At 34.8% G+C, this 13343-nt stretch overlaps 1 protein-coding gene across 1 annotated transcript in view; it reads right to left on the bottom strand.

Moving 5' to 3' along the window:
• The window catches only part of LOC310881071 (uncharacterized protein), an 88687-nt gene extending 76879 nt beyond the window's left edge, over positions 1-11808 (bottom strand). Inside the window, exons 1-2 of the mRNA XM_083797804.1 lie at positions 11669-11808; positions 10963-10996 (exon numbers count right to left, since the gene is read on the bottom strand). Coding sequence (XP_083653930.1) covers positions 10963-10989 — 27 coding nt within the window. The 5' untranslated portion in view covers positions 10990-10996; positions 11669-11808. The remainder of the gene's footprint in view (positions 1-10962; positions 10997-11668) is intronic.
• Between the last annotated feature and the right edge of the window lie 1535 nt (positions 11809-13343).

Here is a 13343-nt window from a genome sequence, read left to right as displayed (position 1 = left end):
ACTATAGGGCAAAACATCATGATACTTACTCCAGATTACTAATGCCAAGCATGTATGAACTCGTAAATACAAGACACAATGGTATGCTTTTACGTAAGTTTTAACATTTCTTTTTTTTTCCACATTCATTTCTTTCACTCCTTGGCTTAAAAGTTTTTTCAATCCAGAAAAGATCACCAAACCCTGATCACACCAAAGTATTGATACTTCTGTTAGTATTCTGTTAGTGATTTCTTTTTCTTCCTCTCGAGTGCTAAGGTTCAATTAAAAAGTCAGGTTTAAATCAAATTAGTCACTTGTGTTACTATCAACAATTAGAACATCTGGCTGCACACAATGAGAAATACATTTTTATACAAAAAAAGAGCAATATATTTCTTAAATTATTCTTTGTAGCTTTTTTCTCCAGTGACTTAGTGATGGATGTTTTTATACAATGCCCGGTTTCCTGTTTCACAATCACTTCCTCTCTAACAAAGCTCCTGGGGACATAAATCACAATGTTCTCTGTAAATCACTGTTAACACCAATGTCTTCTCTACAGACTCAGGAAATAGCATGGCAGTTTGATGGTCCATAATAGCACACCAAGACTTGCACAAATACGTCCTGGATTTATACATGTAAAAGTAAACACAAAAACAAACATCCTATTTGGTATTTAAATTTATGTTCCCATGATGTTTGGAAAGTTCCAAGGTCTGGACATGAAAAACTGGAACACTTGAGGGAGAGGCATGAAAACTATGATAAATTACGATAATCTGTGACTTCCCAATTTAGGATCCATTTCTTAATGCAGTTCTGCGTTGCAGAGAGCTCAGCTGTTTTGTAAGAACAGCTTTTACACCACTTCAGTGAGTGAGTCTGTTTTGATCTAAGTAAGGGAAGTATCATGACCGGGACGCTACATACCTCTCTTTATTAAACCTATCTAGTATTCTCGGTCACCCTAATAACCGGCATTTATATGATTTTGTACTCTTAAGACACCTCTGCTTTCTAAGATTAACTTTCATGCACGTATACTAATTTGAGACATTTTGTGGAGAGACTATCTAAGCATGCCACAAGTTTTTCATTTTGCCCCTAGCCACTACATAACATAGAGAAAACATCAATAATTAAAACAAACTATGGAATCATGCAACTGGAATAAAGATGATTAAGTACCTATATATTCAAACATATCAATAGCACTATGTATTGTCTGAGTTTGTAAGGGACTTAAGATACAAAGACAGAATTGCATATAAGCAGATTTAGGTGATGACTATGAAAATGTCTATTCTCGATTAGAAAAGCTGTAAAAGAATACATTGCACTGTCTTCACACAGCTTGCACCAACACCTGATTTCAGGACAGAAGACAGTCGTCTTACTTGTGCCTATTTCCAAAATATATTTCACCCTGCACAGAAACTGGACTTCCATTTCATGCTGATAAAGGTCAAAATCAGAATTTCTTCAACAGAAATGAACATTATTTCGGTAGAAGATAAATATATGCGGGCAAAACATAAACACACTCCTGCCTCTCCAATACAGATGTTCATGTTTCCCACTTGTACCTCCCTTCAAAGATACATAACCTTGTCAAAATTGTACTTTGTGTCTTACAGCAGGTTTGTGACACATTCTAACTGTAATAACTTAGCAATCTCGACGTGTCAGACACCATTTCTGGATTTCTATTTTTATTTTTTTCAGTTTCTGCTTCATCTTTGATTACCTTGTTGACTTTACAAATACCTAAAGGCAATGCTATCCCGTACCATTGACTGGTTCCATTTGTGACTCATTTCTCCTCTTATCTTCAGAAATATAAAGGTGTTTCTTCATTTAATTACATTATGTTCCCATTACTTGCTGGAACACACTATTTCTTAAGCACAACAATTTCTAGTGGGGCTTAAAATAAAGTTTCACTGCACAAAATAGGCAAAAATGCAATTAGCATAAAAGCATTGGACTATAATAGTAAATTCATAAAGACAAACTGAAGAGGCAATTTTAAGTCTGGATCACAGATTTCGGAGTTTCTAACATACACAACTGAGTATCAAAGTGATCTTTCCATAACTAACTGGATTCTGACATGATTAAACAAACAAACTGAAAATGAATTCACGTTTATCATCTTTAATCATGTTTATAGCAATTCATTCTTTAATAGAGAACATCTCTTTCTGAAATTATTCACACCACTAAAATTTGCTACAATATTACTGCCACTTGTTAGGGAACACTTGAATTTTTCCTCAGAATATTCTTATTAGAAGTGTATTTATTTCACTATTTTGAAATACTGCCAGAACCTGGAAGCACTTGGTGCTTTGTAGCATATTCATTAAAAGGAAAATTCAGTGAAAATTCTGTTTCACAGAATTACTAGTACAGCAATGGTACCCTGTTTGCATTTCAATGTTTTATGTATAGAGCAATATCTAACAGCATTAAATAAAACTGAAAACTCTGGCATGAAACAAAGCTAAGTAGAAATAGTTGGCGCTCTCAACTGTGAATCAGTTTTCATCTGGAGAAACAGAAACTGCTAGGTATGTATGCCCTAACTTTGGGGCCAACCTCCACAAGTAAATTATGGCCACGGAAACATCACCTAACTTTTCAGACTGCAGAGCAAGTCAATGTATTAGAAAGGTCACATTGTTTTTGTTTGCTTTGCAGTTTTTTTTTTTTAATTAGCTACTTATTAATTAGCTAATAAGCTAATAAATTACTATTTGAAAGTCTTCTGATATTAGCACGGAATGAGACTCTTTGCACTGTTGGCCTCTTCCATTTCTGAAGAAATAACTAGAATTACATTAACCTGCCACAGCTGTGGGACTAGCTCCAGTTGGGTGGAAACATGCCTTTCTTAGTATAAGGCAATACTTAAAGATCAGAAGTTATTTCACATGTAAAATAATGGTTAAGATGTCCATCATTGCTTATGAGTCCTTCCACCTGAAGTAGCCATAGTTAACATCACCATCATCCTAGGTAAACCACAAGAAAATGCTGCGTATAGTGAAATACTGCTAAGTAATCCACAGTTCATAACCGCAAAATTATTTTTACTTGCTCTGTGAAGCTAAATATAAAGCTCCTTTGTAGGACTTTTAAGCATATTAATTGTGGTTGCTTAATGCAATTGGTTGCTCTGTTCCAAGGGATTACTCTGTTGTGCACTGAATTTGCAATTTGCATTTCCATATGGCTGAGAGATCTGTTTTGGAAAACTATAGCAGCTGGGAATATTTTTTTTCCATTGCAAATTATAAACGTATGATATGTAAGTATAAATCATCCACTGTATCTAATTCAAGTTAGTGATCCAATGAGTGCAATCAAAAATGTTAATTTTTTTGAATTTTCACCTATTCCCACGTCATTGAAGTATTTTTATCCTAACAACACACATGCAAATACAAGCTACCATTTGAAAACATTTGATCAGCTGGGAAAGAAATTTATACAAATAAAATGAGCTAGCCTGCAATTACAAAAAATGATTTAAACAGAGATCACATTATCCAGTTTCTGTCAGTGATAATGACTTGTATTGAGGTAGCCATTTGCAAAGGTAACCTTATTCAGTGTCACTTTAAACATCTCTAAAACTACTGCCTACAAAACAGATACTGACCATTACTCTACAAAGTACGAGGCACCCTGCAATAACTTGATCAGCATGGTTATTCAATACCTAAAACTGTCAGTGAAGCATCTATACGCAGTAACTATTCTACAATTTTTTTTTTCCCCACAGAATTTACTGTCAAAGAAAATATTACTTTTCAGTAGTGAAATCCATCCACCCCCATCTTACTCAAATATGCAATGGATAGACAACATTATTTTGGGGTACAGTAGAAAAGAGATACCATAAACGAACCTTGTCAACCATGCTTCAGTATGCAGACATTCATTTGTGTAACGTGTTTTTGAATAAGCAGTTGGTTTTTTTTTTAAATCATGTGACTTACACAAAGTAAGACAGTTACAGCATTTGCACATCCTTTTTTGTATTCTAAGAGCCTCATGTTCTAGGCACCAGAAGCAGCAAATGGGCACATCTTCATTGTTTCGAAACAACTATGGAACTTAAATAACATGAGAGACCTAATCCTGGAAGATGCAACTATAGAGAGAGTATTCAAAGAACACTCCGGGAAAGCAATTCAACATGCTTGACTCAGACTTAGTTATCAAAGACACTTGGGCTCATTGATACCAGTTCAAAATTGAAAATAAAGAAAAATACTGAAGATTAAAAGTGAAGCTGTGAAATAATAAAGCTTGTTTTCTTTCAAAAGTATTACAATGTCCTATCTGAGCCTTAACAGTTACCAAGAACTAGACATAGTCCAGAGAAGATTTATATTCAGTCAGTGATTACAGAAGAAATACCTTTATTATTTTCAGTCATAATAGCCAATATATTTATCACTATGAAAACTAATTTTTAAAGAAAAATTATCTAGTCAATATGGTGCAGGGATTCATCTAGTGCAGCAATTTACATTTTCACGTATTAATTTTTCTTGTTGTAGTAGCCACAATGACATACAAATATAAACAAGTCCAAGATATACACAGAAGTACACTTATTAGATCAAAGAAAACAAAGGGAAAGGGAAATGGAAGGGAAAATGAAAGGTGATTCACATGAACATGCATGTACACACATGTGCTGCTTTTACAAAACAGAATTTGTTTACTGGTATACAGGCTCTTCTTCCAAGGGTTTGAATTTGACTTCTCAAGTATAAAGTCAATCAAAAATTGAGCTTTAAATTTTAAAAAAAAAAACAAACTCGCCAACAAAAAGATTGACTTGGAAATATATTCTTTATTTTCATTATTTTATTACCAAACAATTATTCTTTAAATGGAATGTGTCACCTACCCCCTCTATCCCATTCTCCCCCTCCCACATTGACCCCACGCAGTTGATTTCTCTTATTCTTTTTAAAAACAAGCCAATGCACTGACTGGGACAGTATCTCAAGGCCTCATTGATGCACTTATGGTAAACACCGAGGTGATCCATTCTCTCGTCACATATTATGAAACGCCCTCACTGTCCCATGAATTACAAAACACAGCTGAGTTGATTGATTTCTCATGTGCATTTATGGCTCTATATTTCAGGACATTATTATGTATCTTTGATTATGATAAAGTACCCAAGTCATATTGGGATTGTATACCAAACCTAACTAAAAGTGAGGGCAAAATAAATAAATGCATTCTTATTGTTGACTCAGTACATTCAATAATATTAATGAGAGAATCCAGAGAAAAGTTCTTGGATCACTATGAGAAAAATAAGTGAGAATGTGCTTCGGATCACAACATGACCACTGATGAAGGTCAGATCTTCAATATTCCTTGTGGTATGTATTAGTGTTACCACTGCTTATTAAGTGTACCACAAAACTTTTGTTTTCTTAAAAAGCATAAGCAGTTATCCCTAATTAGTTAGAAAACACCATTGTAAGCAGATAACATAAGACAGTAGAAACCCTATCCAGTTCATGTTACAAACCTTTTGCTGATTCTACCAGACCAGGAACTCTTCGGATTACTGTCAGGAAGAACTTCCTTACCCAAGTTTTTGAACTACTAATGTTACAAAGAAAGAACTTGTGTTCTTCTTCTTCCTTGTATTTTAAATCCTTGTTTCAATTTAAAGAAAATCTCAGAAGACAGCTTTTACAGTGTCTTTGAAAATAGTCAGAAAGATAGTGAAAAGAGACATGGTAAATTGTAACTGAAAGGAAAAAGCAATAGAATAAATTTATCCTTTACGCCTCAAAGTTTATACCTTTCAAAAGTTTCAAAAGCCTTCAAAACCTTACAAAGTTGCAAAGTTTATACGTTGGATATTAGAATGTGAAGACAACAAATTTAAGGAAGCCAGTCTTCAGGAACTCTGCTGCTCATTAAGTTAATTTTCCTTTTATGTCCTTTGTTTTGTTGTAATTTTAGTGACTTTAAGTTCTCAAAGCAAGACTTATTTAAATCTAAGCTTGCTTATAGTTGAACAACTGCAGTCTGAACTTGAAGAAAACAAGGCAAGTTTTGCAATATTATCTAAGCATCATAACAACCTAGAATGTTACAAAACAAAATAAGCAATGTGCTTAAACGAGCTTAAAATAATGCACTTGAATTTCACAAATATTCTGATGAAAGCTTTCTGCCTATTTTCTATTCAGGCTTAGAAAATCTTAAACGAGGCATTTATTTTCTAAAAAGCCTAAGGTCATCTCAGAGAGATCGAATTGAAGATACAAGGCTTGAAGTAGAAAAAAACACATCTAGTGACCCAGAACTACACTATTAACAGCTAGGAAATATGTTGCTATTTTAAACACGTGAATTATTTACCTGATAGATTTATTTGTAATATAAATGATACCATGCCAGTTAAGTACTCAGCATTTCAGTATCTCATAATCTTGTTGTACTTACATGGAGTAAGTATCTATTACTACTTGGAACACATTTAGCTTGCTCAACTGACTGCTTGATGAGGTCTGGGAAGTAAAAGCCTTATCTGTAAAAAGCCAATGCAGAATGAAGCATGTATGCACACTTGTTTTCAAAGCAGAGAAAAGTACTTGTTTAGTCTTAATGCGAAAATGAATTAAATTAAGCAGAGCATTCAGAAAAGTAGAAAAATACATGTACATCTTGTTTTCTAATGAAGAAAATGTTTTCCATTTGTTGAATGTTGTATTTTTAGAATACTTTTTTTTTGTTGTTTTTTTAATAAATGCCATTATGCCTTCAAAAATCTCTTCTAGAAGCTGTGCATTCTCCCTCACCCCCACCAAACAAGTTCTTCAGGAATTCCACACACAAACCGGTCTAATGCAGCTTCCTTTAATAGCTTTTTTGGAGTGTTTATGATGAGTCAGACTTGTCTGTGTTTCAGCTTCAGAAATATAAAACAGGACATGATTAGCTGCATTCACTTATGTTTTAATTAACATACTAGTCATCACTCAGTGTCTAAAGGGTACTGACAGTAAATGCTAGCTACCTCCCTTTCACTCTACTCATTTGTAGGTACATGCAAGACTCACTAAGCAAACCTTTTATTGTTAATGATTGCTAAACCGCTGCTGCCAAATACAAGTTAAAACAATATCCTTTACTTCAGAGATGCACAAATTAGATCAGATAGAAATCTGAAATTGCCTTTTAAATCACACAGTGTCTTACCATGCATAGTGGTAAGTGAACACACACGTCACAGAGTCAGAGGCTCTCAACCACTGGTATTCAGTATCTAAAACATTTAAAACTGAAATGTAGGCATGGCACGAACTGTGTTAACTGACTGCAGAAACCTGTATTTCTTTTAACAGAAGCATTCCATGAACTTATACTTGTCAGACAACTGAAATACACTGTTTTAAGTAGAGTATTTTTAAAAAGGAGTCACTTCAATATTTTAAAATAAAGCTGATGCTCAGTGACATTTATTTTGCTGTTTTAGCTGTTATTAAAAACACAATATTCAGTGATCCTGCAGTAAACAGAGCACTTAGCCTTTTCTTATAAGGTTGCATTACCTGAAGATCCAGTAAACAGCAATTGTTATATTTGTACAAAGATCACTGGCACTACTGAAAGTTTCCTTTTAGTTCCTGGAGATGCACAAAGATAAACTGAATAACTTAATTATTCGGATGGGGGAAAAAAGCATTTGCCATTCTAGCAGCTGAAACCAATTTGCTTGTACCCATTTACTTCAGTGTGCAAAACTGGGCGTTGGCCAGAGCTGACAAATTAGTGTTTAATATTCAGTAGTGTCATGATGAAGCATTCCTTCAAAAAAGGAAGTATGACAAAAAGCTGTTTCCTGTTTTCTGCAGGCCGTGTGGTAAACTTGTTAGTTACATTTTTCATAATGTTAAGTTTATCTACTAAGAAAGAACTTTTTACATTCTGACGTACTCAGCTAAAAGTAAAAATACACAAAAAAAGCACACACAAAACCTCAGGAAAAATTATGTAAAACCCATACACTTTCTCTTTTCATAAATACGTGTTCTTTATTATTCACAAAGGTCCAGCATGAGCTTATGAGCTTGTGACATTTGACATTTAAGTTCCACCCCGCCCCCCCCCCCCCCAAAAAAAGGTACCTCCCTGGTCTCCCCTTACACTGATGTTCTTATTACGGTGACACTAGCTGAATGCATTTGGTGTGCCAGTTGCATGAAAACCGCATAATGGTGCTGTCATTTCACAAGGAAACTAGCTTCATTAAAGGCACAATACAGCGAATTCCTCGACTAAACGGGCAATGCCAGGAGCAGCCAAAACCAGGAGAAGCTGAGAGCTAGAAAACAGAACTGCAGCCAGGGCTTGCCAAGGAATATCAATTTTTTTCTAAGGAAGGGAGCTGTGGGAAGCCCACATTCGAAAGATCCCTAAACCTTCAAAGACTAGGTTCTCCCATTCTCCTACCGTTCCTTCTCTCATCTTTCATCACAGTTCGGAAAGCTATGCAGCTGCTGTGAACTGAGCATATGTTATAACAAACAGATCTAAAGGATGGAATAGCTTTGCCCCACTGATGAGTCAGCACAGACATATTTCTGAAGTGAAATACGTTTTACTTCACACTGGAGAAATTTTAATAGCTCTTGAAAGAAACAGGTCAGTACATCTCAGACAAATGTCTAAAAATGTCAAAAGACTCTGAGATAAAACCAGCTCTGAAACAGGTTGCCAATATAACTAATTTTTTTTTTCTCTCACTTGATATCCATCAGGCTGTTAGTTTGTTCATGGCTACTGGCTATGCACTACTATACAGAAAAAAAAAATTATAGCATGCTCCAAAGCATGTTATAAATAAACAAAGATGGTTTCCTTTATCTCAACCAAGTGTACAGCTGCTTAGCTGTAGAGTACTCTTCATCCACTAATCTGAGATAATAGCAAGCTTATTATGATAGCTTTATATATAAAATTTACACAGAAGTGTGAGCATTGGACATACTTGAATGATCACTTATCTTTCAAAGTTGGTATTAGATTTAAGGAATTCTACCAAGCAGTTGACAATGAGAGCCTTTTCTATTTTACTTTTTAAAGATTAACAGATGCAATAGCAGGAGATACAGAAATACATGACAAAGTAAAAAAGTTCATTTTTCCATAACTACTGTAATAGGCAGAAAATAGTTTCACACAGTCTCTATAAAGAGGCTTAGTACCACTCATATCCCATGTCCCTTAAATTAAAAGTATGAGTTTACAATGCAGCGTTCCCCCCTAAGAGAAGTGCAACAAAATCCAAAGACTTTCAAAGCTGCTATAAAATTATGTAGCTCTGTTTTCAGGTAATCACTGTGTTTATCCAGTAACTTGCCCTGAACTGCTGCTCTGTATGGAAATTAGATTCATAAACATTTGAAAGGCTAATTAATAAGTAGCCCTGGATATAGCACTGTAAATTTCCAAGCTTACTGTGCATTATACTCCAGAATGATTGTATGACAATTGCAGTCCTTAACACGTATAAGCTTTCTACAAACTACTGAAAACATGGCTCACCTGAATGTTAACCTAGAATGCAAAAAAGAAAGACCAAAGATGTTGCTATTTGTTCACATAAGGAACATGACAGCTAGCCAATAAAGTTTGTACTGATATGCAGCAGAATTATCCTCCAGAGTCTTGACTCATAAGCAGCTTGTTGGCTGTATTTAGCAGCAGAGGCATGTTTAGTTGATTAGCTCTCCTATGACAATAAATAAAATACTATTGAAGACTATGGACGTTACCGTTGAGGATTTCAGGGAGCATGACATAATTGACGTACCACCTGAGACCCCCAATTAAAAAAGGATGTATTATAAAACTTAAAATAATGTCTCAGTTTTTAAAGAAACCTGGGAGTTGTTCCCAGTTATGTCATTCCCCTTATCTAAGCATTCATATAGTTAAAGTATTTTTAACTTGAGCCTATTCAACCATAAACAAGTGACTATACGACTACATTAACTGATTTAGTGACTCATCTCACAAGAACTACACAGAAAAACAAAAGTACTATGTTCTGAAGCCTAGTTTTTACAGAATTGTTTTTCTGTCATAAAGGCAACCACAAAGACATTTCCTAAAAAGATAACAGGAAAAATAAGTGCTATAAGACGTACTACAAAGGCAGCGTTTTCAAAGTTCCTACAGCATGCTCCACTCTGTTAGCTTGTTTAGGTGCACCTTAATACTAAGGATCACGTGAACTCAGACTAATCAGTTCAGAGTTTAAGCAACATGATGTCATCGCTATTTGTAATATACTGACTCACGTCTTTTTCAGTAAGACAAAGGTGATGTTGGATAACCGCGATACATCAGAATTCTTAACCTGCCTCAGCCTGTTTGAATAACCTCACAGTCAGTGCTTGTTTAACCAGGTACTAGAGAGAAATAAATATACTTGCATATTGCTAGAAAAACAAACAAACAAGAAACATTGTGCTTTATACAATCCAGAGAAACAAGGAATTCGCAATGCCTGTCTATGCAGAAGTTAAAGATTGCTATTCCTAACGTATAAACAACATGAATCTCCTTTCAGGATATGCACTGTCACACCCACTCATGCCTGCCTGAATGTCAGTCAAGGCCCAACAAAAAAAACATCATCATTAAATTACACTGTTAAGAGAGACTGAAAAACTATCAATACTTTTGCCATCATTCCTCTAAAAGAAAGACTGTTTTATTGTAGGTTCCGATAATGACACCTTCCTTCGATTAGAAGGATGTAGTAGTTAGACTGTTTCAGGACAGAATTTGAGTTCACTACATTAACTTGTACTATTTTTCCTCCACTTAGAAACTAACACCGTGGTTTATCTCAATATACTACTACCAATAGCAAGTACTATTCAATAAGTTATAAGCACAGATTCTTACCTGTAGATACTGTCTTGGGACAGGCATTCATTTACTAGAAATAAAGAAAAACAATTAGTTTTGTTAAGGCGCTGATTTGCTTTCAAGAAGTAATTTCAAGAATTAATTTAACTGGCTAACCATAACTAATAAAATTACACTAAGATTAAACCAATAGAACACAAAGGACAAAAGGGAGATTTGAATCATACTAACAAAATTGTTTTATCAATTACTAACAAGCTTTTAAGAAAATTAAGTTTTTTACATCTATATTAGGGTTGCTATATAGGAGTACACAGCTAATCAGAACAGCAATGCCATTTAGAAGGCGTGAACTCACAGGATGACCTACAAATATCAGTTTCAAGTATCACTAAGACCCAAAAAGGACCAGAAATAAACAAAAACATTTAACAGTATATCAACTGATTTGTCTAAAAGCAATGAATTCCAGAAAAGCTTTTTTGCTGTCATGAAATGAAAAATACCACATCCTGACACTTTCTATGTAGGCACATCCAGTACACATTGCTTTCTATACTTAAATAGAACAAGTTGATAGCTCTACTAAAATACACCGTACATCACTGCTTCGGTCACTTTTTTAGGCTTCCCACCACAAACAGTGAGACTGGTTGAACAGGATATGGGTGCAACTTCAAAATATAAAGAAATTATATCAAGGTTAACACATGTAAAAAATGCCTTAAATTTAACAGGTTACCATGAGAAGATTAATACAGCCACTATGCTTGTAAAACGCTCAGAAAAAAATCATTAGAGAATAAAAAAGCAAAAGTAAGGGAAATGAAGTACTACTTTCACTGTTTGCAACAACACAGCCTTACTACTGCTGTGTAACTATGTTCTATTAAGTCCCTAGTGTTTTCAGTTGGGATTTTAATTATTTGCATGTTAGTATTTTTGCTTTTTAATCCTAAAACTAGAATAAACCCAATCTCAGCCTGCAATTCTGCTTTTTTATTTTTTTCTTCCCCTAACTCTGGCTCTTTTTTATAGTCCCTCACAGCTGTTCCTCACAATTTAGCAATTTTGTCAGCAGTCAGAGCCAAGATTACACAACTGAGCCAGATTAGAAAGGGTCTTGGATTCCTGGAAGGAACAGCTGAATAGCATTGGGAATTTACACTCAACTTTTACCTGCACTGATACAAAAGAAAAGCTAGGTATTTCTGAGACCTTACAATAGGCAAGATCAAGGATTGCTGAGGGAGGTTAAAGCTATTTTTAAATAAGCTAAATTTTAACGCAGATCACTTTGCATTCCATTTAACAGGGACAGGAAAGTGAAAACTGGCTACTGTGATGACAGAGATCAGGAGAGGAGACAATGCAATGACAAAAGTCTACAGCTGTATATGAGTAGTTGAAGGATTGTGGCATGTCTTGTGTTGTATAGCGTTTGTGCTAATGATACAGGGTTTTTGGATGAAAAGCTTAAATACATACTAGTGGGTGACTTCGTAGCATGTTTCCTGTTTGTGGTGAAGTTAAATACAGTCTGTTTTCTCTTTCTCTTGTGGTTGTATGCAGAACAATTCCTTTTTTTTTTTTTCTTCCCTCTTCTCTATTCCAACTGCCTCCACCCTGTACAGCTAGCACATGTGTTTCAAGCTTGTTAACTTATTTCTTCAAGACTACAATGCTGTACAATAGAACATTTTTCAAGGACTAAAACTTAGGTAGCTTGTTTGGGGATCAGTTGACTGCAGCTATTTTAGAACTGCTGTTTTAAGCAGAAGCCTATGTCACCACTGGTAAATGGAAATTCTGTCTCTGAATTTATAACTCATAAACTCAGAACCCTTTTCTATTTCAGATATTTTTGGAGTATGTGGCTTCTGTAAACTTGCACAGTTGTATTTTTTTCATATGTCTAAAGGCAGAGTGTTAAGAACATTAAGCTCTTACATTGCTGGATCCAACAGTCATCTTCAAAAAACTTTGTTCAAATTCAGATATAAAATAGCATATATTTGTGGGAGGCTCAAAATATCTCATGTCTATCAGTCTATGATCATTTTGCTGTAAGGTAATTGTCTTTTTTTTAATTTATTTTTTAATATAGATGCCACTTTCTGTCACCTAGCTGTTGTTGTGTCTGAATGTGGCTGAGATTACATGAGAAACCACAAAGAGAAATGTTACCATCCACATAGCAGTGACCTTCTGTAGCTACATATTCTTAATATTGCAAAATAATTTTTACTAAATGTGTAACTAATTTTTCTTCAGAGGTGAAGCAAAGTTAATAACAATTTGTACTACTACTAGTTTCCACCCTCAGGCCATACTATGTTGCTCTCGGAGATGGGCCAAAACATTGTGTTGCAAACCAACTGCCAAAATAATTTGAGGTTGTCTGGTTGCCTTAAGCA

The sequence above is a fragment of the Anser anser genome (genome assembly GCF_964211835.1).
Source record: "Anser anser genome assembly, chromosome: 13".
NCBI lineage: Eukaryota > Metazoa > Chordata > Aves > Anseriformes > Anatidae > Anser > Anser anser.
The sequence above is the reverse complement of the archived record's forward strand: the minus strand, read 5'-3'. Positions and strand labels throughout refer to the sequence as shown.